Raw genomic sequence first — 20,158 nt, 5'->3', positions numbered from 1 at the left:
ACTATATCCTTCTCTCTTGAGACGTTCTATAAAGTCCCTTTACGATTCATCTCAATCTTAATCTCTACGCCAAACCACCTCACAACTTATGCCTCTTCTCACCGCTCGCAATCTTCCTAAACTCCTCCTGCGGGATCCCCCTCATGAACCTCTCCAACCCAGCAAACACCTCCTGCGAATTCTGCTTATCCATCGCATCCATATCCGGCCGCCGAATCAGCGCCTTGATCCCCGTCAAACTATCCCCGATCAAATGCTCCCCCAACCTCTCGTCAACCTCTCTCAGGACCAACTCCCTAAACTTGGCATCCTCCCCCTTCCCCGTCTCAAACACCTTGTTCACAAACCCGGTATGCAGCAGCTCCTCCGCCGAAATCCGCTTACTCATAATCAGCGCCTCGTTCGCCTTGGAGATGCCCAGCCTCTGCACCAGCGCGCGGGAGGCGCCGCCCTCGGCCACGAGACCGAGCGACGAGAAGGGGGTGAGGAGGAAGGTGGCGGGGGTGGCGTAGATGAAGTCGGCGAAGGAGACGAGGGCGGCGGAGAGGCCTATGACGGGCCCGTTGAGGCCGACGACGAGGATCTTGGGGTGGGTGTAGAAGGCTTGGGTGATGTTTAGGTTGAAGGCGACGAAGGACTGGAGCCAGTGTTTGTGGGCTTCTGGGCCCGAGGGGGAGGCGCGGGCGATGCTTACGTCGGCGCCGCTGTGGTTGACTTCGGTCAGTATTCGTTCAGATCATTTCTTTATTTGACTGGCTTGTGATTTCATCTTCTCATCCAGTTGATGCGCTTGGCTTGGAGGTTGGACTGGCTGTTTGAACAGCTTCAGTTTCTCATGAGAGTTTTGTTGGGGGGGGTCGCAGCCGCGGTGTGAGATTAAGCCGAGGTCCAATTCACCACAGAAGTTTACAGCAGTGATGAGCCAAGGTAGAAGAAGATGTAGAAAACTCACGCAGAAAAGTAGCGTCCCTTGGCCGTGAGAACAGTAACGAAAACCTCGTCGTGCAGGGCAATCTCGCGGAGCTTCTGTGCGAGGTCGTAGTACTGCGGCTGCGCGAGGGCGTTGAGCTTGCGGTCGTTGTCGATTGTGAGCAGCGCGACGCGGCCGCGGTACTCGAGGGAGATGACGGAGTCCTCGGGGCTTGCCATTGTGATGTGTGTAGAGGAGAATCGTCTTGATCAGATGTGTCCTTTTCTTGAAGCAATTGGTGTTGGTTCTTTCTTGTAAAAGTGGACTTGAAGCAATGAGATGTTGTTGAATGTGACACTTGAAGTGAGAATCCTAATCTACCCCAGGTAAGGTGAGCTAGGGGGGTGGCAGGTCATCGGGTTTATCAAACATCAAGTGGCCACTGGGCCAGGGTGGGAAGGTCTGGCTACCCCGGACCCCACACTGCACCGAGATGCCTCGGCAGGTCGGGGTGGCATTGCGGGGTGCTAGCGCTCCATTGCACCCAACAACGAACGATACCTGCTTCATACAACTCTCAGCGGATTACATATCAGGTCCAATGTCATTCATAGTTGTTGTTGCTTGAATTCAAAATTTTAGACTCCGAGCCCCCTATGCAGCGTAGCGTTTTGTAATTATACGCCCATCTACTTCTTGAGAGTATCGCGTACGTAAGGTAGGTATGTGTATCGTTATGAGTGCCAGCTACAGCAGACTCCCATCATTCTTTGTAAACGTCCCCTGGCCACCGCCTCCTAAACCTCAAAAGGTAAGGAATAAAGCCCTTCTCAACCTCACCACAATGCCATAGAGGCATCCGCCGGAGGGTCGCTTTTCACCCGTCTGCAAGCAATCAAACCGATCTGATCCTGATCGCCTCGCGAAGCCGCCTCCTCTCCGGTGTCCTCGGCTCATCACCGTCGCCCGCTTCACCACCCTAACGGCGTTTCGGCGCGACAGATCGGAGCTTGGGGAAGTTGAGCGGCAGCGCGAGCTTGGCCACGTGCGGGGCCTTGACGCCCTTCTCCTTGGAGGCGCCCTGCCTGACCTTGGCGCCAATCTCGAAAAAGTAGTTATTCATATCCTTCTGGTCGAGGCGCAAGTCCTCGCGCAGCTTGGACGTCTCCACCTCAAAGTTGTCAATGATGCACGCGACCGCGCAGCAGTGCGTGATGAGCAGGTCCATGTGGAACTTGCGCATCTCGCCGCCGTCGGAGAACTTGCGCCGGATGTGCTCGATAACCACCTGCGGCGCAGGCTCCATGCGCTCCTTGAGCTTATCCCGAGGGGGTATGCGCTTCGTGCCGCGCTGCTTGCCCGGCGTCGCCATGGTGTAGAATGTGAAGAGGAAGTAAAAGTAGCGCAGCAGGCGCATCTTGGTGATGTTACCCGAGTCGGCAATCTTCTTGACGCGGGCTGCCACGTGCCTAGAGTAGCAGAGAATCTCCTCGCCCTTCTTTGCCGGGTCGATCCAGTCCTTGACGGGGATCGCCGCCAGGATCTCGCGGCCGATGAATTCGTCAGGGTCGTAGACGTCCTGGATCGCTTCCGCTTCGAGGTTGGGCCTGGGTACAGGCTTGGCTTCGTCGACGACGGCCTGCAGCTGCTCGCGCGATGCCATTGTCGCGGTGACGCCGCCAATCTCTTGCAGGATCGCCTTTGCTGCCGTGTCGAGCTTCTCGGGCGCGCTGTCTCTTGATTTGCCGGGGGCGATGGCGTTGAGAGCAACCGACTCGATGGCCTTCTTCGCCTTCTTCGTACCGAACGTCTGGCCAAGGTCTTTCTTGAGATCGTAAAAGCTCTGCTCGGCGTTAGTGATTGTCTTTCAAGGACCCTTGTGTGGCGTGACTGGGCATACCTGGTAATCTGCCGGCGCTGTCATGGCCTCTTCTGACGCATGCTTTGCTCTGGCCACACCACGAACCACCATCTTCTTCGCCTCCACTACCTGAAGCTTGCCGGTCTCGGGGTCGTAAATGCCGACATAGTGCTTCAAGGCCTGCTGGCTGTCGCTGATACCGTCCTCTCTCGCTGTATAGTCCATCGTCTGGTGGGTATTGGAGTGCAGAACGAGATCCTGCGACACTGCGGGGGTTTTTGATCGTCGCTTAACGGATGAGGCATCTTGCTTGACGTATGGGTTGAACTGCACACCCTTCGCTAACCGGATACCGGGAGAGGAAGCTTCGAACTGTTAGCGATCGTCTGCGGCTGCAATTGAGAGGCAGACGGGGCCTAGATCGTCCGTACCTAGTACTGGCGGGCAGAGCTGAGGTCTCTGAAATGAAGAAACGACAACTGTGGAAGGCTCGGTGGCCTGCTTCTTTTTGGACTTGGATGAACCGTCGAGGTCGCGCTTTCTCTTTCGTGCACTTGCGTCCGTCATGTTTGCGTCGGTGATCGAGGTTTGTGCTAGGCTCGGGTGGTGATCTGCCGTTGGTGGGATGGCGACGGCCTCTGGAAATATTTTCTGTAGGGGTCCTAGGCCAGAGACAGACTGAGGTGGAGGGAAGAAAAAAAAAAAAGTCGGCAAACCGGCGTTGGATTATCCCTAAGGGGCAGGCGGTGTGTAGCCTAGCAGCAAGCGTGCGGGAGCGCCTACTGCAGGCGACCCCACTCGAGCTGGGTCGACAAAACGTCACAGCTCGGTTGTCGCACTCAAACTGACAGGATGAAATTGAAGAAATTAGGTGGGTTGAGCTTGCAGACGCTGCAATTGAAGCAAAGCGATGCACAAGATCAAACCATGTCTTATTCATTTCACAGTCACTCAAATAGAGTCTTTTGTTTTGGAGTTTTTAATTCACTTTTTGATTTTGTGAGGAAGCAATTATCTGCCTTTCAATTGTCATGCAAGTCCTGATCCCAGTTCCAAATCCGCGTTGCGTCAAGACATCATGCTTCCTGCGGCCTTGTTCCATAAACACCGCGTCCTCATCATATCGTCATCTCGACCGATCATATTGTCGGGTTTTCCATTCTTCGTCGAATTCTCAATGCATCTCCAGACATGCGCGCCGTTCAAATCATGACCCCAAGTCCCGTAGTTCCAATCCGTAGTGTGAATGTAGAAGTCTCGAGCGAGCCGAGACAGACTGAGTCGCTGGTGACGAATGCTGGCTATCGCATATCCGTTTTGGCGAGTCGCGTGAGTTGTTTGCCGTCATCTCAAAAGATGGTCAGGTCGAGGGGAGGGGGGGCGAGTTGTTTATTTGCTGTGTTTCTGTCAGACCACAATCCTCGCATCAATGATATCGATTGGTAAACTTACGAGCGAGCCCTCATCTTTCTTCTCTTACGCTTGAGACGACGCACGCGCTTCTTTCTCCACTTAGCTCTCATCTTGAATGACGAAGCTGCGATATGTTAGTGATGGATTCGCATTGCGCGCAAATATCAACCCTGCCAATTGCTTGCCGAAAGCTCTCCAATCCCTCGCGGAATTGGCGCTGACGACATCGCGATGGGCGTAGCGGGTAGGGGAGGGGCGCATTACTTACTCTTCCTTGGTGAGAGATGTTGGTGATGAAACTTCCTTCCTCCAACTGTCACGCGCCTGGAGGGGAAGTTTTAGTGGTTGAGCTCCGTAGGGCAGCCAACCCTACTACTGTATTATGTAATCCACACAGACCCCACACTGCCACCTAAAGCTCCTCGTCCCTCACCAAAGTGTTGGAACGTCCAGGACATGGCAGGCATGTAAAGTGCCTTCAATTGGCTTGACCTCACTGGTCCTCTGCCCTGACGGGAGCTCACTGACAGGCACTCCAGGTCCTCTGCTCCGTTCATCCCGTCCTCAGCTCCCATCTTGCCCCGCACCGGATCAATGCCGGCATTTACGGACCTACCGAGGCGGGCCATCCGGGTTCCACTTATGCCCGGAGTGGGGCCTGTTCCGGAACCGGGTGTATTGGCAGCGCTTGAGGCCGCATTCGCCCTTCAGATGACCAAAGCACGGAGAAAGACAAGATCCCACGAGCATTGCTTCACTTTTCTTGTCAGCTCATACCCGTATTCCGAGTCACAGCCAGCCTTTCTGAAGGTACCTTACTCCAAGTGAAGGACAAGACCAAGCGAACCGAGCCCCTAATGCGGTCTACGAGTGGTGCTCTCAGTGCAGTCTACTTATGTTTTGCAGTGTGAACACTGAATTGCATACGCTTCCATTCCTCTGTGATCTGCGCATCATGCCATTGGAAATAATACAGGTAGTACTACACACGCAATGGGACTTCGTCCTCACTGATAATCGCTGTGTCCCTTGGGCTCAACACCAGACATCTTGTCCGAACCGCCCTTCTTCTTCTCGCCCGCCTTGCCATCACCCTTCTTCCCTCCCTTGGCCTCACCACCAGCATTTCCCCCATCCTCAAACCCAACAACCTCAATCGTCGTAGCGACATTACCCCTCGTAGCCCGACTATACGGACAAACCTCCTCCGCCCTCTCCACAACCTTGTGCACCTCCTCGTCGCTCAGACCCTTAACCCGAACCTTCAAATTCACCCTGAGTCCCATATCAAGCTTCTTCATATCGCCCACCAGATGCACAGTCGCATCCACGACGCTGTCCTCGGGCTCCTTGGGCATCGTCACCCCCAAGCTCGCCGCCGAAGCGTTCATCGCGCTCTGGAAGCAGGCGCCGTAGCCCGCGGCGAAGAGCTCTTCCGGGTTGGTTTTGCCCTTGTCGCCGGCGCCGCCGAGGGCTTTGGCCATGGTCAGGTCGACGACGAGGTCGTCGCCCTGGACGTGGCCCGTCCGTGCGCCGACGACTTTGGCGTGGGCGGAGTAGAGAACTGGTGCGGTTTCGGTGTTGAGGAGACGGGTTTGTCGGTGTGCTAGTGGCGTGATGCGGGTTGCGGCAGTACCGCGGGAGAGGATCTGCGGTGCGCGCTGCGCCAGTCTGAGGGAGCGAATCGAGGCCGACATTTTTGCGGATGGTTGGTCTATCGAGTGCTGAGAGTTACACAATTTTAAGCAAGGAATATGAAGGATACAGAATTGAGGTGAATTGGGCAATGTGACTGGGGCTTGAACAGAGAGAGCTCGAGAGGTTTGCAAGCTCTTTTGTTGACCTTATAGCTTCTCATGTTTGGAGCTTAGCTCTGGATCGTCTTGAGAATGTACCGGTCACCGGTGACGTATTGGATAAGGCACCGTAGGTCGAGCATCTCAAGCCCCCCTAACGGACCGCAAAGTCCTGAAGCTGACTCATCTGGGGCATTCCAACCCAAAGAATTACGAGTGACAAACATGGACGTTTTCTACTTAATATATAACGTATGTTAGCACAATATCTGTTTCCGTTCACGCCAAGTAGCCCTGGTACATTGGTTGTCAGAGCCATCAACTCAAATAGTCTCGAGACAAGGGCGAGGTTCTAACGCAACTCCAAACATCGATAAAAGTCACGTAGAAGCAGTTTCCAAGAGAGTGATCGGACAAGTTCATTTCAGCCCTGTTAATGTACGAGGACATGGTTCATGCTAATCTCACGGCATGCACCTTTTGTAGAGCTCTTTTCACTGTGTATCCTGACTGTCGCCTCATTCACGAAGCAATGGAGACGAAGACAGAAATGAGAAGCAAGTAGCGTGCATTCAAGAACATGATATATCTTCCCCCCCCCCCCCCCCCATAAAAATCACCATCTTGTCGCGTCCCAATCGTTACCAGCAAATGCCTCCTTCTACCTTGCCCTTATCAGATGCCATCATCGTGTAATCTCGATCCATCCAGAGCTTCGCTTCATGCAAAGAAAAAACGTGACACCCTATACCACTCTATCCGGGAATTAAAAAACAAACACCTCCCATCATGCCTCTTCACCCAAAGTCAGCATCGCCTCCCGCGGCCCCTCAGGAGGAAACACCAACGGCCGCAGCTCCGGATACGCCTCGTCCTCCTCATCCACCAACAGCGGCTCAAGCAGCCCCATAACCTGCTCCCCCGACCGCGCATCCCGCGCCGTCAGCGTCTCCAGATCCCTCACCACGACGGCCCTCTCCTCCCCGGTCAGAGGCCGCCTCCGCTCCCTCTCCACCGCCTCGGCAACCTTGCCCCGCAGCCTCCCGCCCGCCGTCGTCGACGTCTTCTCGTCAGCAAACGCGACCAGGTTCCCCCTCCGCACGACCAGCACCCGGTCCACGAAGTCCACCTCGTCGATCCACTCGGCCACGCTCGTCAGCCCGCCGTACGAATCATCGTGGATCTTGACCGGCGTAAGCCGGATCGGCAGGCCCCCCGCCGGCCCGGCCTCGGGCAACCTCTCGTGAAACCGGTGCAGGATGCCCAGCCTGCTCAGCGCCGCCGGCACAGCCATAACCACGACCTCGACGCGATACCCTCCCGCCCCAAACGCGCGCGCCAGCTCGCGGAAATCGTCCGGGTGCCGGCACGCGCTCTCGAGAAGCACGTCGAGCCTGCGCTCCACGGCCTCAGCGACGGCCATGGCCAGCCACCTACGGGCGTCGGTGCCCGTGGCGGGGCTCGCGAGGGCGGCCTGCGCGGGGTCGTTTGACGCGACGAGCGCGGCGTAGGAAGGGTGGTGCGCCTTGTAGAGGTCGGCGATGAGGTGGGCGGGCGGGTGGGTGCGGGTCATGGCGTCGAGCACGGCGGGCGCCAAGCGGGTTTTGCCGGCGCCGGTCTGGCCGACTATCAGCACGGCCAGGGGCCGAGACCGGCGGGGGTGCGGGGTGAGGGTCGCGGGGAGGTCGGCGGGGAGGATCTTGTTGGTGAAGATCTCCCGTGCCTCTGCGTCTGGGAGGACGTGGCGGGATAGATCTGGTGGTGGTGGCATCGTTTTCTTCTTTCTGTGTTTGTGGAGTTTGGGGAAGTGGGTTGCGATGAAAAACTGTAATTACTGATCCCTCGGGGCGTTCTTCTGGGTACCGAGTCTACCTTATCTAGCAAATTTCCAAGAAAGAAACCTCCCCCGAGTTTTGGGTATAATTTTTTTTTCCTCGCTGAGAGGGGACGTGAGGAGAAGGGGGAAGGGAAAAAAAAAAGCAGGTGACTCCAAGTGGTGTTTAACATGCAGAGGCGGAGTCAATACACGGAAAATCAGGCGCACAAGTGTCTTGTGCCAATAAATCCGGCATACCCGGGGAAACCGGAAGGAAACAAACTGCCAAAGTCCGCTCGTCTTTGCCCTGCCTATCTCGCAAAAGTATAAATTCGCCTATCCTTGGCGGAAGTGAAGGGGGAGAGTTGAGCGAGTCAAGGGGGGGCGGCCTAGGTATGGTTGTTCTTTGACGTGAACCTATCGCCCTCCCGTCACCCACCCCCCGCGCGCCCGAGAGCAGTGTGATGGGATGGGATCATGGAGCTCTCTCGGTTGTTTTCCTGATTTTCCTTCTCCCCCCAGCGGTAACTCGGACTCCACACACGCGATGGGAACCCTTGACTTGATCCAATCACGGCTTCCAGTGTCGAGCCGACCAGCGGCAAAGAACTTTGTGGACTCAATGGGGGTGTGGTTTGGGAACTTTGACTTCACAAAGCCGTCCCTCGGCAGATCTTGGTTTGGCTAAAGTTACCTTACCTTGCCTACCTTAGCACATTGCTTGGTGAGGTACTAATGTACGGGAACTAAGGTTGAGCAGTAAGCGGCCCGAGAACGAGCGCGACATGACGGGATGCCAGATATAGTAGAACTGCGATCAGAGTCGCATTTTCCTTGTTTGTTTTCCGGAGGCCGGAGGCAAAGATTTGTCAGAAGATGGCTAAGTTTCTTTTACCCCGACTATGCCGGCAATGAGTTGCATTACGTTCGTTGGTGCCCGACCCGAGGTTCTGGTACAGGGTATGACAAACTCCCGGGCGGGCCCGGGCACTGCCCCCGGCGCAGCGCTGCCGGGCCCCCTGCAGATCCTTCCATCATCCGGAATTCTGTCATCGGGAATCATGATCGGATCTCGGTTGTTTGCCAATTCGGGTCACCCGCCCCGCGCCGCGGCGGCGCGGAACTCCCGTTTCGGCCTTCGGCTTTGATGGAGAGAATCCTGACCTTACTGACAAGCTTTCTGGTACTAAATGCGTGATGCCATCAAGGTTGACTTGCCGTGCCTTTAAAGTTACGGATGAATTTAATATGATGCCTAAACCAATATGTGGGATATTATTGCTTTCTTAGGTAAGGTGCGTTGTACATGGGGGTTCTCATTCGACGGAGGGGGAAAGAAGGTGACCTTGCACAACATGTCGAACCTTGTTCGTTGAGAACTTTTGAGGCGGTCTGGAATATCGTACCATTCATCCCTCTCACCGTTTGCTTTACAAAGTTTGTGTCACGATCATCTTCTCTTTCAGAAAATAGAACCAAGATGTACTATTCCAGGACTCGGCTTTGCTGCTCTTGGTCAAGGAACAATGCCTTGTGGTCTTATTCAAATCTTGGCAGATGAAGAAATACTGTCTTCCATTGTTTCTCGGACGCCATGAAGAATACATTCAAGCAAATCATCGACTCCATCAATGATACCAGGCTCAAGTAGAACGCCGTCAAACCCATTCCCTGTTATCACAACTTTCGAATTTAGCCTGTATCGACAAACTTGAACTAGCCAGAGCAGTTACCACAATCTTCTTGACAAACTATTGAGTTGGACCAGATCTAATGGGAAGGGGGAGGGGGGGCGGCGGCAGATGAATGCTCGGATTGGGCAAGATGATGATGATGGTGATGTCCAGATTCAACGACAGGAGGAAGAAGAACTTCGCCTCTAGCAACAGCAATAGCAGGGGCCCTACATTGAACCTCAGACCCCAGTCGAAGGCCGCACGATTGATGATGATGACGATGATGATGACGATGATGGCGACGACAGCATCGTCGTCACAACGCAAGAGCCAAAAGAGCCAAAAGACCAAGACGACCAACGCACCCAAGGCAGGGACCTCGCGGGAGACTACACGGCACACATCCGGGCCAAAAGCTACCTCTGACTCAGCGACTGGAGCGAAGCCGAGATGCGCAAGCTAGTAGACCTGCGCTCGCGGGGCGTGGGACGGCAGCTCATCAGCGCGCAGATGGGTGAGGGCAGGGTTTCAGATCGGTAAAGGCCCTTGCGTGCAAAGTCCTGGCGGCTGATGGGGAACGATTTGCACGCGAGGAAAGTGAGAATGTTGGCAGAGGAGGTAAGAGGCAGAGGGAAGGGGTAGGAGGTTAAGGCGAGGTAGGTTCGAGATAAAGATATTGGGAAGTGAAGTTGACGCACACTCGTCCGAGGTTTAGATCCCTGCTTTGTACAGAGAAGCAGAGTGGAAACCAGTATTTGAAACAGTAAATAGGGTCAAGTGGTATTTCTCCAGGCTGAGCCAATCAGCGTCAAATCCACGTCACCAAAGTACTAGGACAAATCTCAATGGCAGGCAAATTTTCTCAATATTGACGACTATAAAAAGCAAAGACCAAATTGTCTCCGCCAGCAGTACTTCAAAAGGTATCCATCATCCTTCGTGTTCAACGGACGGCCATGTTCGCCCGTTGCCATCCCCCGATAGACCTCCTAACCTAATGAGAAAGAACCCAGTGAGAGCCAAGCTGCAATGCCGGTTCAAGGTCCTGTGATTGCCCTTCCTTGCACTCGTGCGGACTCCAGAAACAACAGTATTGTCTGGCCACACCGCCAGTGAGCTCGCAGCCTCAGATTCCCAACGCCAATGAGATGAGGTATGAGTGAAAGACGAAAACCCGTGTGAATCCCTAGTAATGCCGAATTCCCATTCCCCCAACGCCGATGTATGAAAAGTGATGTGAGGTATTCCGGCCCGTGACACCCGCTGCAATATGAGTGTCGAGTCCGCCATTGTTGGCCAAAAATCCTCAGAATCAAATAAAGCAATAATTCGTAGCCGCGAGGCTGGTGATTTTTGGTTTTTTACGTTTTGTTTTCCAGTGAAACAAGAGCGATGCCCTCCCTATCAATTTCTTGCGCCTTACGACGCGTGCGATGGCACGCTGCGAGGCGTCACATCCCCGCTACGTCTGCGGCCTTGGAGCTGTGCGGCCTGCTGCGACCTCGATGCCTCTGCAATCATGGCCATTTTCTTGCGGACAGTTGAGAGACGTGCGGTAATCATTTGAATCACTGCCAAATGTTAGTGCCATAAGAAAACATGGATACAGCTGCCCATCACTTACTCCGATTCACGGCCAGCTGGTCGTCGCTGTCCAGGTCACTAGACGTCTCCTCGCGAGGCAACTCCTTGCCTGAGCTAGAGTAGCGCCGCTTTACTGCGTCTTCGTCGTTGTCCAAAACAGCCTCCAGCATCCGAATGGCCGTGACATAATACGTGACGCAACCCTCAAGGTTCTCGTTGGTAATTTCATCAATGGCGGCTGTTCTGCTCATCTCAATGGCTCGGTCGTACATCAACTTCTCCGCACTAATGCCCGGCGTGAGGTAGACATCGGGGGTGCTTGAAGTAGCTGACGAAGCCGAGACTCCGCCGTGGTTGCTCGGGTGGCTGGGATGATCCTCAGGAAGCTTTTGCTGGACGGCAATGAGTTTCATCCGGACGACCTCGGTCTTCTCCAAGACTTCGTTGAAACGAGTCCGAACCCATTGAACGGTGGAGTTGATGCGCTGAGCGAGGCCCTCTTTGGAAACCTCTGCCGCAGATGTTGTATCCCCACGTGTCTTTTGTGACCACCATAGGCTTGCAGCGTCCATGGCTCTAGCTAGCAACGTCAGAGCCTTGACGTACAGGACCAAAGCCTCCTCAGACAAGGAAACCTCGGCATCGATTGTGAGGCCGTCCTCATCGCCAGTGATCTGATCGGTCGGCGTACCACCGAGTCCGTGCTCCATTGACGGGGCGAGAGGGAAAAGCTGCTTGTACTTGACTTCGGCAAATCCATAGACACAGTCACTTCGGTGAGCGAAATCCTGGATGAGCTTGACAGCTCGCGCATCTTCGTCGGCTGGTGCGTTTTGCTTTCCATCGCCGATGAGGCCGACGGGACCTGAAGGGGTAGGGTAGGCAGGGAATGGGCTGTACAGAGGAGGAGACGCCCCCTTTCCGCCCAGCACATGCTGCGGTACCTTGAATCCGAACAATCGTACGCTGGCGTCTGAAATAGCTTTGGCGATAAAGCCTTGAGTTGTCGGGCTGGCGGAGAAATTCTTCCCGTCGTACGAATCGCGGCTCTCATGACCGGGACGCCCCTTGCCTGAAGCGATCTGAACTGCACTGGATGGCTGGACTCGGCCGGCGCCGGTCGTCGAGGTGGGCGGTCCCTGTTGCGTGGCTCGGCGAATCATCTGGCCAGTCTTTGGCGAGAGTGACGTGAGACGTGGGTTAGCGGCCATTTCATCAGCAAACGCGTTTACCTCAACGTGCTTCTTTTCGACCACAACATAGTCTCGCTCAAATGCCACATCTTGTGCCGCCTTCTCTTGTTCGGTGACACTCCGCTCGGTGACGGGACGAAGTCTGTTCCTTGCCGGATTGTCGTTCAAGTACGATGTCGGCGGGGAGGCGGAGGCTCGTGCAGAAGGCCGGTTGAGAGCTGCATTAGAGAGTCTGTGTGGCCGGGCTGGTGCAGAAGTGGAGGGTTGGGCCATAGGCGGACGACGAATTCCGAGTCCCTCCCCAACTTCTTGCCCCGGAGACTGGCCTGGACGTGGCGCAGCATCAATGGCCTGCTGGGCGCGCCCTTCGATGGGACTGGGCAATTTCGGCGATCTAAGAGGCTTCTCACGAGGCGATTTTGCTGACTCGCCTTGCTCACGTACAGGCTCAGTCTCTGTTTGCCGGCGAAGAGAGAGCCGACGTGATAACGATGACGTGGAATCGGACCTGCCGAGAGACCGCAGATCGCGCGAGGCCTTTGCCTCAGGCTTCGGCGGCGCATCATCTTCAACAGTGCCTGGAATGGGTTCTGTCAAAATTGGATCGTTGAAGAAGTCTTCGAATCTCATGCGTTCGACCGGGTTACGAGTGAGAAGCTTGCCGATGAGCTTGACCAGCTCTTTACTGACCACGAGCTCCTTGGGGTACTTAACCCGATCTTCGGCAGCTTCGATCTTTCGCAAGAGCTCTACGTGGTTCCGGGCGCGGAATGGCGGACGACCAGTAATCATCTCGTATAACACCGTGCCTACAGACCACAGGTCGGCCTTCGCGTCGTACCGCTCATAGCGAAGGATTTCTGGAGCCATGTAGAGAGGAGATCCGCAGAGAGTGTCGGCGAGCGACGTTGACGGGAGGACACGAGCGAAGCCGAAATCTGCGAGCTTCAGCATCGGAAGAGAAGCGAGACCGGCATTAGGAATCAGTGAATCCTGGCTGGCGGTCAAGATCGGGCGGGAGTGTGCCTCCCTGAATCTTGGTGATGGTAGGAGCAAAAGGTTCTGAGGCTTGACGTCGCGATGAACGTAATTCTTCTCTCGCAGGAACTTGAGAGCGCTGCCGAGCTGTTGAAGGAAATGGCGTGTGACAACCTCATGGAGACCCGAATTAGGGGTAACGGGGTACTTCCTCGCCATCTCGTGCGTTGCAGGGTTGGTGCTTAGCTTGTCTCTCTTCTTAATGAACAATGACAAGTCACCGAGCTCACAGTATTCCATCACCAGGTTGATATGTGTGGCTGATTCGACGCAGTCATGGAGGGCGACGATGTGCGGGTGGCGAAGAGTCTTGAGGATCTGGATTTCTCCGTACAAGTTCTCTCGTAGCTTGTTATTCAAGCGTCCCATTTCTACTGATTTGATAGCGACGGTTGCCTTGGAGTTCTATTAAAAGAGAATTAGCACATTTGGAGCAACACAACAATGCAAGCCAAAGTTGAGTCATAGCACTTGAGCAAATCAGGAGGAACAACAGAAGGTGATACACGCAACAGGCCTCAAGGAAAACACGACGGACAGGGGAGCTGGCGAACCTTGTGGTGACCGCTGTACACCTGGGCAAAGCTGCCCTTGCCGATTTCGCCTCCAATAACAAAGTCTCCGATAGAAGCGTCGCCTTCGCGTCGCCTGCGTCCTGAAGAGGACGAGGTGGGTAACCGTTCCGCCATGTTGATCGCCTGTAATGCTGCTTGTGAGGATGCGAGTTCGGGGGTAGCGTTCAGGTCAGGCCTTTGGCCTATGCTATTCGAAAGACGTCGGCCGGATGGGGTGTCATGTACACGATCGAAATTGGGGAGATGGTCGTTGTGATGGATTTATTCGATAGATTTGGCGGAAGAAAGGTGCGCCGAAAGAGAAGCAAGAGGAGATCAGGCAGAACCACGAGCAGCAGCCAGAACCCTGGTGTCGGTGCTTCGAAAGGTAGGGGACTGTGAAAGCAGCGACAGGCAGGTATCCGATAGGTCGGGGTGCACGCGGACCAGGTTGATGCAGAAGGGAAGGACCGTCGTAGCGTCCGTGGGTGGGTGCAGGATTGTGTCGACGAAGCGAAAGTCGAAGAAGGTAAAGAAGGGCAAGGATGGATTTGTTCGGGGGGTCGTGGTGTATCGAGCGGTGATCGGAGAGGGAGTTGAAGGAGGGAGGCGCTGGAAGTATCGAGAGAGATGTGACTAATACGGGTGGACGGTGAGCGTTAGGAAGCAAGCCAAGGAGAAGGTACCAGGCCGTTTGAGGCTCTCTGGGAGTATATCGGAGAGTTTGGAGCAAGTTCGGAGGGGAAAGGTACCTTTTTCAGGACAAGAGTCAGGCAAAATCCAAGGTCAAGCTAATGACTCGGAGCTACCAAGGACGTGACGTTGTGTACTCGAGAGGTACCCTGATGGAGTGGGAGACTGAGAGAGAGCGAGAGGCGGTTATGTGGGCGAAGCAAACGGCGGTACAAACGGGCAGGCGATGGATGGTGTTAGATGTTGGTGGTAAGGTACGCGCACAAAGGGCTTTCGCGGAGAGCAACCGGGGAGGGGCAGAGAAGTCGAGGGGATGTCGTGAATGTGGTGAGTAGAGAGAGGTAGGAGGTGGAAAGAGAGAATAGTTGAAGGATAAGGTCGAGCGAGGTTGGCGAAGGGGTGAGAGAGAGACGTGAGTGAGAGGAGTGGCGGGCGGTCAGGATGGGATGGGCAGGCGATGTAGAAGAAGGTCAAGGGACGCGCCGAGAGAGGGTTGAGTGACAGACCTGGAGCCAGCCGGGCAGCGCAGGACGGGAGCGAGTGACGAAGGGTGGATGGGGCGCAGAGTGGATAAGGCCTACTGATTAGATAGGGAGGTGCAGGGGAAGGTCCAATTGTTGACTGCGATAAAGGGCGCTTGGAGGTCCTGGTGGCCAGGTGAGACCGTGAGAGGTACCTAACCTTGTCTACCTACCTTACCTTACCTGGGTAGGTACCCCCGTACATTTCGAGGTTGGCCGCGGTAGCAGCCCTTTTGGACTGTCACTGGCAGTCTATAGTCAAAGTTCCTCTCCTACTGTATGGAAGGCAGCGTGGATACCGCAAGGCATGTAGTAGATCGGGACTGGAGGAAGCAAGCAGCGGCGCAGCAGTAGCGCCAGATGGGACGGGAGCCCAGTGTGAGTGACTGTCCCGTCAATGACAAGGACGGGAATCTATTACTGCATTTACACAGTAAGGTGGTGAGTCCTGATTAATCGGAGCCGGCATGGACTGAGGACTCAGAACTGTGGCCTGCGTCTTGCCGTGTCCGAAGCGAAGCGGTGCGCTGCGTTACCCTGGCGGTGGTTGCTTTTGATACATACTTTATGCAGTCGGGTAGGTGTCCCTATGGATACACTGCAGGCGGGGGTACATACTGCGTATCCGCACACAACTGATGGTTGGAGATCCAAGGTGACAGACAGGGCACAGGACACCGGGGAGGGCAGGGTAAGGTATGGGATTGGTCTGGACTGCTTACGTAGTATACAGTAGGTGATGAACAAAAGGGACGGAGATGGGTTTTGAGATGGTGCTTGGGGTGCTTGGTCTTCTCCTGATTCGGAATGTTGAAGAAGATGGAGGCGGTGGATTGGTGGATTGATGGTTTGTTGGGTTTGGGTGAATGCGCTGTGATGCTGCGCGTAGGACAGCATGGAGAGGCGGCAGCTGTGCTCTCTCTGTGCCTCCCAGTCTCTCCTGTATTTCCACGCCTCTTTCTCGCTCCCTGTCACTCACACTGTGAGTTACAACCACGATCACGACGTGCCCCAGTCTGACTGACCAAGACAGATAGATCCAGGTGGCCAGGGTTGGTGTCGATGATGTAGTGTGTCTATCTGCCTGACCAGGGGGGCGCAAGAGAGCGAAGGGGTCGCATATGGCGAGGGCGCTTGTGTCTGTCTCTCCAAATCCATTTATTATTGTAGTGTACGGAGTACCTTCAGGAAGTATATAATGCATCAGGGGACGACAGTCATTTGTCCAAGGCGCAACTCCAACAAGAAAGACGACGATCCTCCTTGTGCTTGACTCGACATCAGAAAACGAACACACAGTGTAGTTTGTTATTGTTGAACTCTGAGGGGGCAAGTGACCAGAGAAACGTGAGCTTTGCCTAGGCGACCCTTGGGTTTGGGGGCTCGTGATGCTCTGCGCTGCGCTGCCCGGTGGAGCTTTTTCCCCAATTGTGCGAGTGCTCGGAGTGAGGAGTACCTACCTTAGGTACGGAGTACTACTTTATGTAAAGGTAGGAGTCCTTGAGTGTCACGATGCGGTACGTACCTAGCCATATGCCGTTCCGGAACAGCCAATGCAGGTGCATCGCAACCACCCCCGCTCGTATCCTCGTGGTCACTGGTCAGGGGTCCTTTTGGTGCTGCGTGGTGGTGCGACGGGGGTCTCATTGGAGAGGGATACCTTGGCTATACCAGTCCGGTGTCGGTCACGCACACCTGCCTTTTACTCTTCAGCCCTCAGTGCTTCACAAAATCCATTTGCCTTGCTTGCTTGAGGTGAGGTAGGTGGGCTTTTGGGATTCTCCTTCAAAGGTTCTCACCATTTGGTCCATGGGTCCTTGGCTACAAACCTAGTGCCTACCTAGGCAGTATTGCTTGCGCAAAGGTCAAGCACCTACCTTACCTTGAAGTACCAGGTATCACCCACTGTCGCACACAAATGCCATCATGGCGCGATAAGGCTCATGTATCGCGATAAGACGCACGGTTCAGCAAGGAACCTGGGTACCTCAAGTTGGGGTTAGGTAGCGCACCAATCCGTCCACCGCCCACCACCACCGCCTTCCTCTTCCTGCACCCCTTCGTTGTCGTCCTCGCACTCGTCCTTATCCTCGCAGGCTCGCGCCCGTCTTCCTCATCTCCCCCGGACCAGCACGCCTTATCTCTGAGTCTTGTCATCTTTGATTAGACTAGCGGCTGCGGCTGCCGCGACATACGGATACATCTTCTGATCAGCACGATACGACATCCGGGGTGACAGAAAATAGGGTATTCTGTTTCGGCGTTTGCATCTCGTCTGCATTCCTCCCCCCACGGCTCCTCTCGTCCAGACTTCCCAGACCCTCCAGAATTGTCTCCACTCGCCGAACTCGCCTAACTTCCGTGTCTGGGAAGGCGCAGAGACAGCGCAGCCAGCTCCAACCTCTTGGGTGCAATGTCACCACTCACCATTCACCACCATGGGTGTCAAGGGCTCGAGTTCATGGCCATTCTCTATCTTACCCCATGGCCCAAGCCGCAGACTTGCTTTCCTGCCTCTGCGGCTACTATTCCTATTGCGACCGGGAAGCAAGAACACACAAACGCATGTATCTTATCCGTACTCCGTTCAGATACCCAGGGAGAGCACGGCCGTTCTATTCACGGTAGACAATACGGACATGACCTGGACTTTTACCCTCGGCTGTGCTCGAGGACTAAAGAGCCTGAGGCACAATGCCAGTACCTATGGAGGCGGTGCCTGAGGAAGCTGTTTGTGGGCAACTCAACTGTCATGAATCCTTGACTTTGACTCCAATAACAAAACAAGAACCTCTCAAGAGTCAAGGGGTCGAGGCCGAGGCCCTGCTCCTCATCGTCACACCGCGTTGCCATGGACCACCTCTCATCAATATCAAACCTCGCATGCATTGCAGAGCATGTCGCTCATTCAATAGACAAACGACGGGAGACAAACGACGGGCGGTGAGTGAACCACAAGGCATCGACGAGGCGAGGAGACTAGCTGGTGTAAGCTCACCGAGCCCACCTCTCGACTCAACAGAGACGCAGAGGTTCATTGTCTCCGAACCCGTAGCTTCCACTGTGCAGCACGATACACTTTAGCTGCTGGAACACCTTGCGCCTGCCCGCTCGTCCCCGCTACTGGAATTCATCATCACATCGTCAGGTCTTCGTCGAACAAGGTTCCCAGTAATAACGGCCACTCTTCCGTCCAATCCACGCTTCCAATCCGACCTGGTCTCCTCACCCCTTACATTTTGTTACCACCTTTGGACCGACTCCAGCGAACCCGTTCTCGATCTCTCCCCTGCAACAGCATACTTGCGATGGAACCCTATCCACCTGGCTTTACTTTACAGTGTGAACGGAGCACGGCAAACCTTACACTAAGACACGCTGCTTAGGTCCCTAGCTGCCTGCAGTCCACCTTTGGAGCATTCCATCCGCCCTTCCAGATGCACGCCAGAACACCCGGACCGCATGAAAAACATGCCCGCTGTCCCAGAGTCCCAGACCTCTCTGAGTTGTTTCGACACGTCAGTTACGCTGTGTTTCGGTCTACCTCTCGGCCAACCAAAGTACACAAGTCATCAAAGGTACCTTTCCGACATACGCCGCTGCCCTCGGATACGATTGATCACCCTTTGGGGCCACACACTAGCAACATTGAACCAGCGCCAAAGTGGACTTCAGGGACCGATGGGCCTTGCATCAGATCTGTTCCGCTGAGCCACCAGAACCCACAGAGCACCAAGGTTTCCGAAAACTACCCTGATAGACGGCAACTACCTACCCGCAATCTCCCTAGCAGCAGCAAACACATGCTGCATCTCGTTATCTCATGTGAAAATCACCAGCCACGCCAGCGGTTAGACTAGCCAGCTGTCAATCACCGTTGAAACCAGCAGGTCGACCGATTCGAGCATCCCGAGAGTGCTCAAAGCTATTCAGTCTCTTTCTCTGGCTTTGAGCCTTGATGGTACCGACAGAATCGTTCTGTCTCCTCATTCCAGCGAGCCATGGCGCAATCTGGTGTTCCACAGCTAAAACGACTCGGTAATGACGGTGTCAAACTTCAAAGTACCTCACCTACCTTACCGATACATGGTCCCAAAGTCAAAAAGTCTACCAACGCTTGCTACGCTACGCTACGTTCTATGCCCGAGTGCGCTGCCGTCGTCGACTTGTCATTCATTGCCTCCAAACTTAGGTTTCCGGTCCAAACAACGCCCCCCGTCAACTGGGTATCTGATCCAATCTTGACTAATGGCAAACGCAAGCCCCATACTTTGCAACGAATCTTGCGCAATCATCAACTCTTCGCCTGCAGCCCAGCACGCTCATCTGGGCAATCAGCTACCTATCCTCGGGGGCTGCTCGTCCCTGGTTCGCCTTGCCTAGCCTCAAGCTCGTCTCATTGCTCAGGCTGCTCACCTTCTTGCCTGGCGCCACCTGCCGTCGCTCTTGGTACCAGCCAACCGGATCGACAGACGGCAGATCCGCGCTGGCACTGTCTCGAGACTCGACTGTCCGGGATCGAGACTTTGTCCACTTCCACTTTGTGTTTCTTCAATGGTAGCGCTGACCGTAGCTCTCGTCGTTGCCTCCTTGCCTGGCGGACGGAATGAGATAAGACATGCGTCCAAACGCTGCGCGGCCAACCAGGACACACCCATCACCCACAACAGGTCGTATTGTCACTATTGTCGGGGTCTCGGGAATCGTTGGAACTGGAGACGCAACAGCCTTACTCGATATGCATGCCTCAAACAACGCGAGAACCAACAGGAACCTCTCTAGCATAGCTGCATCGCTACTTTGCAGGAAAGTACCGTACTGCCTCGGTGACCACCACGACGCACAAGTGCCCCAGGCCGATACTTCTCCGACGATTTCATCCATGGCCTAACTTACTCTCATGTCACCCTCTCATCCCAATCCAGACGTCTTTGCCATGTGTGCACGTCTCAGGCAACCACTCGTCCAAACGAAGTTTCTCCTCACTTTCTCCTGCTATGCATGCGCCTATCCAACGGCACGAACCATTGATCAAAAGAATCGACTTTTCTGCCTAGACTTTACATGTGGTTCTGTTCATGCCTCAGGCTTCCACAAGTCGCC

At 54.8% G+C, this 20,158-nt stretch overlaps 9 protein-coding genes across 9 annotated transcripts; 2 read left to right on the top strand and 7 right to left on the bottom strand.

The window, feature by feature from the left end:
• Nucleotides 1–79: 79 nt before the first annotated feature.
• CTAM01_05678 (enoyl-CoA hydratase/isomerase) lies at nucleotides 80–1,149 on the bottom strand (the record flags this gene model as incomplete). The annotated part of the gene is made up of 2 exons (XM_060521708.1): nucleotides 80–704; nucleotides 953–1,149. 2 exons carry the CDS (start codon nucleotides 1,147–1,149, stop codon nucleotides 80–82), a joined length of 822 nt encoding a protein of 273 aa, XP_060383922.1.
• A 740-nt stretch (nucleotides 1,150–1,889) lies between these two features.
• Nucleotides 1,890–3,338, bottom strand: CTAM01_05677 (A49-like RNA polymerase I associated factor; the record flags this gene model as incomplete). The annotated part of the gene is made up of 3 exons (XM_060521707.1): nucleotides 1,890–2,753; nucleotides 2,811–3,136; nucleotides 3,203–3,338. The coding sequence occupies 3 exons, from the start codon at nucleotides 3,336–3,338 to the stop codon at nucleotides 1,890–1,892; spliced, it is 1,326 nt and encodes a 441-aa protein (XP_060383921.1).
• A 624-nt stretch (nucleotides 3,339–3,962) lies between these two features.
• On the top strand, nucleotides 3,963–4,303 carry CTAM01_05676 (uncharacterized protein; the record flags this gene model as incomplete). Its single annotated transcript, XM_060521706.1, has 2 exons — nucleotides 3,963–4,167; nucleotides 4,224–4,303. 2 exons carry the CDS (start codon nucleotides 3,963–3,965, stop codon nucleotides 4,301–4,303), a joined length of 285 nt encoding a protein of 94 aa, XP_060383920.1.
• An 888-nt stretch (nucleotides 4,304–5,191) lies between these two features.
• CTAM01_05675 (organic hydroperoxide resistance protein) lies at nucleotides 5,192–5,881 on the bottom strand (the record flags this gene model as incomplete). Its single annotated transcript, XM_060521705.1, has 1 exon — nucleotides 5,192–5,881. One exon carries the CDS (start codon nucleotides 5,879–5,881, stop codon nucleotides 5,192–5,194), a length of 690 nt encoding a protein of 229 aa, XP_060383919.1.
• Nucleotides 5,882–6,767: 886 nt separating this feature from the next.
• CTAM01_05674 (zeta toxin) lies at nucleotides 6,768–7,751 on the bottom strand (the record flags this gene model as incomplete). Its single annotated transcript, XM_060521704.1, has 1 exon — nucleotides 6,768–7,751. One exon carries the CDS (start codon nucleotides 7,749–7,751, stop codon nucleotides 6,768–6,770), a length of 984 nt encoding a protein of 327 aa, XP_060383918.1.
• Nucleotides 7,752–10,402: 2,651 nt separating this feature from the next.
• On the bottom strand, nucleotides 10,403–10,762 carry CTAM01_05673 (uncharacterized protein; the record flags this gene model as incomplete). The annotated part of the gene is made up of 1 exon (XM_060521703.1): nucleotides 10,403–10,762. The coding sequence occupies one exon, from the start codon at nucleotides 10,760–10,762 to the stop codon at nucleotides 10,403–10,405; it is 360 nt and encodes a 119-aa protein (XP_060383917.1).
• Nucleotides 10,763–10,891: 129 nt separating this feature from the next.
• Nucleotides 10,892–13,976, bottom strand: CTAM01_05672 (uncharacterized protein; the record flags this gene model as incomplete). Its single annotated transcript, XM_060521702.1, has 3 exons — nucleotides 10,892–11,043; nucleotides 11,097–13,692; nucleotides 13,842–13,976. 3 exons carry the CDS (start codon nucleotides 13,974–13,976, stop codon nucleotides 10,892–10,894), a joined length of 2,883 nt encoding a protein of 960 aa, XP_060383916.1.
• Nucleotides 13,977–17,265: 3,289 nt separating this feature from the next.
• Nucleotides 17,266–17,478, bottom strand: CTAM01_05671 (uncharacterized protein; the record flags this gene model as incomplete). Its single annotated transcript, XM_060521701.1, has 1 exon — nucleotides 17,266–17,478. A coding segment is annotated over one exon (213 nt), but the record flags the coding sequence as incomplete, so codon positions are not given.
• A 1,578-nt stretch (nucleotides 17,479–19,056) lies between these two features.
• CTAM01_05670 (uncharacterized protein) lies at nucleotides 19,057–19,665 on the top strand (the record flags this gene model as incomplete). The annotated part of the gene is made up of 1 exon (XM_060521700.1): nucleotides 19,057–19,665. The coding sequence occupies one exon, from the start codon at nucleotides 19,057–19,059 to the stop codon at nucleotides 19,663–19,665; it is 609 nt and encodes a 202-aa protein (XP_060383914.1).
• Nucleotides 19,666–20,158: the final 493 nt, after the last annotated feature.

The sequence above is a fragment of the Colletotrichum tamarilloi genome (assembly GCF_030869305.1).
Source record: "Colletotrichum tamarilloi strain Tom-12 chromosome Unknown Scaffold_14.1, whole genome shotgun sequence".
NCBI lineage: Eukaryota > Fungi > Ascomycota > Sordariomycetes > Glomerellales > Glomerellaceae > Colletotrichum > Colletotrichum tamarilloi.
This window is presented reverse-complemented; position numbering and strand designations above follow the sequence as displayed.